Source organism: Aegilops tauschii, chromosome 1 (genome assembly GCF_002575655.3).
Source record: "Aegilops tauschii subsp. strangulata cultivar AL8/78 chromosome 1, Aet v6.0, whole genome shotgun sequence".
In the NCBI taxonomy this organism is placed as follows: domain Eukaryota; kingdom Viridiplantae; phylum Streptophyta; class Magnoliopsida; order Poales; family Poaceae; genus Aegilops; species Aegilops tauschii.
The window spans coordinates 472,054,369-472,060,481 of NC_053035.3; the positions used below are offsets into that span (position 1 = coordinate 472,054,369).

The following is a 6,113-nucleotide window of genomic DNA, read 5'->3' on the forward strand; positions in this document are numbered from 1 at the left end:
AGTGCCTATCAGGAAATTGTTTTATGTGTGCTCTAAAATGTATATTGTGTACTTAGGAAAAAGTAGATATGTCTTTGAAAAAGGAAAAACTAATAAAACCCTAGAAAGAAACAAAAAGAAAATAAAATTCCTAAAAAAACTAAGAATCCCTTATTATATATATATATAACAGACAAAAGCATTGAATAAAAATAAGCTAACATAAAAGAAAAAAGGAATAAACAAGAGTAGAGGGAACCTACAGCGCAGCAAGCAAACCACACTAAGAGCATCTCCAATAGATGATGTATTTCGCATCATCAAATTGTGGTTCGAGTAAAATATACATCACCTAAAAGTGCATTTTTACATCACCAAAAACCCTCAACTCCAGTAGATGATGCAAAAATAGCTATTGCTCCAATAGCTTATGTAAAATACACCAGCCACACGATGGCTGCTTCACATTTTTGTTGTCTCCGGCGAAAAAGCTAGTGCACATGAAGCAGTAGTTGTCGGTGTGCCGGCGACACAGGCGATGAAGTAGCAGCCGCCGCCACCTCCTCCTTCTTCTTCTTCACCCGGGACGAAGCCGCGGCGGGGTCACGCAACGACCGCTTCAAGACGCCACCTCGTGGTTTGATCAAGACTTCCTTCTTCTCGTCGGCGATTCAAGTCCGCCAGTGGCTACGGGATGAGGGGCTGCAAATCGGCCCCGCGATTTGGAGGAGGCATCACGGCGACGGCGGCAGATGCGGAGGCGGCCATCGCCGGAGCGACATTGGTGGACGCGGGGTCGAAGAAGGTGTTCATGGGGTCCGACGGCGGCGGGCGACAGCATGGGGTGGTCAAGCGCGGCGCGGGAAAGTTCCGCACGACAATTGGGCTACACGCGCGATTGCTCGGGTTTTACTCGAGAGGCACAAGTGATGCAAAAGTTGCATCATAAGTTCCCTATTTTACATCTAGAGCAAATCTAAAGTATTATTTTTACATCAACATCATTTTTTTAGGAGCACACCAACATCATCTATTGGATCATCGTTTTTGGGCCATGGTGGTTTAAAATCATTATTTGTTTTTAGAACCTAAAATAAGTTTTGTATAGCACGGGAGATGCTCTAATGGGCCGATCCGCTAGTCGTCTTCTATATAGGAGTACGATTTTTACTAGGAATCGGTACGGGCAACCTCTCCCCTCATAAATAATAAATATACAAAAGAAGAGAAAAGAAGCTAGCGGCGCCTCGACAGGGGATCTGTTTCACCATGTCGCCCCGTCGTCTGCGCCCATGGTCTTCTCGACCCCGATTCGCCGCTATCCGCGACGCAGTGCGGCGGACACGGCGTCGGCGTCGGCATCGGCTGCTGAAACCTCTTACACCTCCTGCTGCAGGTACGTATACTCGCGAACGCATCTCGGATCTCGCTTCTTCTGTGTTAGGCGAAAACTGATCTAATTGCACCCCAATTCATTTCGGAAACTACTTTCAATACTAAAATTCCTCGCCGTGGATGATAGTTCCTTCCCACCACCTCGTCTCCGGCGCTCGGCCGCACCGGAACGCCCCTCCGGCCAACTCTTTCAAATCGTCAGACCGTATTCTGGATTTTCGGGGACCTGGACTGCTTTCCTCGTCAAAGTTCAGATTTTTAACCCCTTATGGCGAGAAACCAAGTTCAGATCCCCATCCCCTCCCCTCCCCTCCCTTTGACGAGAAACCAAGCTCAGATCTGCGACCACCGACCAAAAGCATAATCGTCTCGGTTCCGGATTCTCTAACTTAGAGAAGGGAAGTCACAATGCTACAGTGCACGTCTAGTGTAAAATGAAGAAGGAATGTTACGAACTATTAGCAGGTTATTTACTTTTGGTAATTACTGTAGATATAAAAAATCCAAAATTAATTTTATCTCACCATCAACTTGTTTGTATGTAATTACTATGAATGGGCATACTAGATCTGTAATTTAAAAATTAATTTAAGTTATTTTAGCCTTAATAGTATGGATTAACAGAAGGAAAGTTAGGGTACTGTAGCTTCTCTAACATTCCTTGTGTATGTTAGAGGATCCAGTTCCCTTGGGATTCCAGCTGTGCTACAAATTTCCTGTTAGATCGCGGGATGAACTAAGAGCATCTCCAACAGTTCCCGTATCAGTAAAAAAAATTGTGGGTTAGAGGAAGTTGGGACAAAAAGAAGTGCTCCAAGAGTTCCATTAAACTCGGAAATTTTTATATGGGCACCCTGTAAAACCACTTTTACAGGGATTTTTTTTACAAGAACTGTTGGTGATGCTCTACAACAACAACAACAACAACACAACAAAGCCTTTAGGGCATTTACAATGCTAGGTGCTTATATAGACGCTTGTAGAGAAAAAATAAATACAAAAAGATTAAAAATTCACGTAAGCGTCCCCTCGTTCAACGCTAGCAGCTAATATGGGCGCTAACAAACTCGTAAAACAGCTGCCCTGGCGTTCAATATTTATCTCTTGCAGCAAGGAAAAAGGCCAAGCGCCTGACTCCTCCTTTTGCACCGATGCCAAGCAGACTCCAGGATTATCCGCCGTAACTACCGATCGGATGGGGATTTTATCCTGGCGCCTCCTACTAGCGCCCTGCATCGAAGATGCCCTTAGTCCCAAACAAGTTGGGGTAGGCTAGAGGTGAAACCCATAAGATAGCAAGCTTCCACGCACCCCTGTCCATAGCTTGGTGATACTCCAATCCTTCAGGTCTCTCTTAACGGACTCCTCCCATGTCAAATTTGTCTACCCCGCCCTCTCTTGACATTCTCCGCACGCTTTAGCCGTCCGCTATGCACTGGAGCTTCTGGAGGCCTGCGCTGAATATGCCCAAACCATCTCAGACGATGTTGGACAAGCTTCTCTTCAATTGGTGCTACCCCAACTCTATCTCGTATATCATCATTCCGGACTCGATCCTTCCTCGTGTGGCCACACATCCATCTCAACATACGCATCTCCGCCACACCTAACTGTTGAACATGTCGCCTTTTAGTCGGCCAACACTCAGCGCCATACAACATTGCGGGTCGAACCGCCATCCTGTTGAAGCACAACTAGGCTAGTACCCTTTAGTCGGCCAACACCTAACTGTTGGTGATGCTCTAAGGCGACAAATATGGGAGATATCAGTTCAGGTTGGAAATCCTAGGTACTTGAAGCACAACTAGGCTAGTACTAAAGAGAACGGAACTCCTCTGCTGTTTTTTTTTTCCTTAAAAAAATTCTTACATGGAACAGTTTCAGCATATTTCAGATTATCGCCTCTTCTTCCTTTATAACTGGACTGGTTATTCCAGCTTTCTTTCGTACCGCATTTTTATCTTTTCTTGTTCAGGCATCACTAGTCCGTGAGAGTTCATAGTTCTCTCTTGCAAAATTTGAGTTTCATGAGCAAAATTGAGACATAGTACTTAACAACTCCCACTGCGTTGCAGGTAGTGGGTCAAAGGCCACTGAAACAAATGGTGCAACCTGCGGACAACGTGAATGTGCCCCAAATATGGGACAAGAACTTGGTTTGGAGGTACTCCCTGAGGTATGTGTTGCTGGCAATGAAGTATCCTAGTTACAACGATCTTTTATATCACAACTTCTAGCACTTGCATCTCGGCATAGGACTTTCGTGATGAATCTGCAACTGCTAGTGTTATTTATTGCAGTCAGCTCCTAGCTACGAAGCTAATGGTTGAACTTGTCAACATTGGTTCTGCAGGACATCATACACCGTATACATTCTATCATGCCAGTACAAGATGCTGCTCGTGCTGCCTGTGTGTCACGTAGATTTGTGCATTCCTGGAGAAGCTATTCAAGCCTCATACTCAGTGACCGTACACTTGGTTTGGATGACACAGATTTTGAGGAAAGGAAAACCCATCTCATTGATAAAGTTGACAAAATTCTTAAAAACCATTATGGCAATGGGGTGAAGGTGAAGACACTTAAACTTGAGCTTGGACTTTGCAGCGATATCAAAGCCTCCTACCTCGACAGGTGGCTCCGAATCATTAAATCTGGGATCCAAGAATTCAGCTTGGTGTTGCCTTTAGTTATGAATAAAATCTACAACTTTCCGTGTTCGGTTTTATCTGATGAGGCAGCTGCAAGTTCAATTCAGTCTCTTAGCCTCTTTGGTTGCGCTTTTCACCCCACATCAATACTTGGGCGCTTGAGAAGACTGAAAAGTTTACATCTGTGCCATGTCCACATTACTGAGGATGGATTAGGGCACTTGCTCTCGAAATCTTCTGCCCTGGAGCGGCTAGTGATTGATGCATGTAGTGGGAAAATTTGCTTGAAAATACCTTGTACGATGCAGCAGCTCAAGTTCCTCGCTGTTAAACTATGCAAGATGGTGCGGGTGGTAGAGATAGATGCTCCACAACTCGGCTCTTTTCACTATGGCGGGACACCGGTCATCTATGTCCGAAATTCTTCGCAACTTAAGAATGTAGATATTTCGCCTGTCTGCCTGTCTGGTATTCTCTCTTATGCTCGCTTTAGCCTTCCGTCCATTGCTCAAAATGTTGAGAGCCTCACCCTGCGCGGTCGTAGTGAGGTATGTGTTGGTTTTAATGTCTCAACGATTCAAATTATAAGGAGCATTCAAGTATGTGTATCTATTTAAGAATTGTATGTTGAAATAAAGCATGGTTAATCTTTTTATTTTTCAGAATGCCAACACTCCAATGCTGCCGTCCAAGCTCCCTCGCCTCAAGAACTTGGAAATTGCACTCCTTAAACCGCACTTATCCCCAAACTATGATGCCTTCTCTCTGGTTTCTTTTCTTGATGCTTCTCCTGCCTTGGAATCTTTCATCCTACGCGTAAGTCTCTATGTACATCTCTCAGAGTGGTATTAATGTATTGCACTGTTATCAGAAGAATGGTATTTGATCCTACATATGTATCTGCAGGTAGAGCAGGATGCCATGATGCATGACCCTGTTGTTGGAGACGACACTGAATACCGGAGGCAAAATCTCGAGTGCCGGAATAACAGTCTCAGGAAGGTGATGATCACGGGCTTCTGTTCTGCCAAGAGCCTAGTTGAGCTCACAGTTCACATCCTCGAGCGAACACATTCACTCGAGCGCTTCACGCTCGACATAACCTATGGCTACGATAGGAGAACTTGTAACATCGCCAAATTCCCAACTGCGAGAATGATTGGCCAATGCTGGTCGTTGAGCAAGAGAGCTCTCGAGGAAGCTCATAGAGCTGTGGAGACAGCGGATAGATACATCAAGGGAAGAGTTCCCTCGTCCGTTCAATTCGAGGTTCTGGGGCCTTGTCCTCGATGCCATATTGGAAAGTAGGTAGACCATGGCTGTGTGCACCGCTTGATGCAGGGGCCCTGGGTAATCCTCCTTTTCGAGAAAAAGGTACCAGTGGATCATTGACGTGGTACGGAGGGATCTCGGTAGCAATAGATGCTGGTTGCTGGTGTCTATTAATTTCGTTGCTGTGAACAATAAGAGATTTATTGGCCAGGCTTTTGTTCAACTCCGGAAGTGGGACTTTTGAGTTATCTGTTCCTAGAGATATTAGAAGTTGCGTTAATACAATATTAAGAGATTATTAGTGGCTGTTTGAATTGGAGATGCTAGTGCAGTGATGTTTTGTTTTAGAGTTTTGAATGGCAAATGATGTTTCATCCAATCATTCAATGTAAAGCCTGGAATACCATTTGATGTGCTGCTGCTCTGGAAGTAGCCGTGGCAGTTTAGCTTTTGGTTTTGAATTTTATTTGTTTTTTGTATCAGCATATTTATATCATTTTGGATGTAGCTTAGATGGTCTAGGACACTCTAGACGGGTGAAGCTTCCGCTGTGCATGCAAGGGACGCCAGATTTCTTGCCGCCGTGAGAAGCAGCAAGAAGTGCAAGTGCTGCAGCATCAGGTTGAGCAGGGTGAAACGGCAAGTCGTTTAGTAGTTTGTTGTTTGCAGTCTATGGTCTGCCAAATTAAAAAGCGTTAGAAATTATTACCGGCCAATCCATCATGTTATAACAAGGGCACCAAAATATTCAGTCTCGGTAAATGCCCTTGCGACAAAATAGGTTAAAGTACTCTTTATCTGAAAAAATAAAGAGGA

At 44.7% G+C, this 6,113-nt stretch overlaps 1 protein-coding gene across 1 annotated transcript; it reads left to right on the forward strand.

Annotated features, from left to right (window-relative positions):
- Positions 1-1,161: 1,161 nt before the first annotated feature.
- Positions 1,162-5,758, forward strand: LOC109776598 (uncharacterized). Its single transcript, XM_020335262.4, has 5 exons — positions 1,162-1,375; positions 3,450-3,550; positions 3,728-4,573; positions 4,689-4,841; positions 4,932-5,758. Exons 1-5 carry the CDS (start codon positions 1,249-1,251, stop codon positions 5,331-5,333), a joined length of 1,629 nt encoding a protein of 542 aa, XP_020190851.1. The 5' UTR covers positions 1,162-1,248; the 3' UTR covers positions 5,334-5,758.
- Positions 5,759-6,113: the final 355 nt, after the last annotated feature.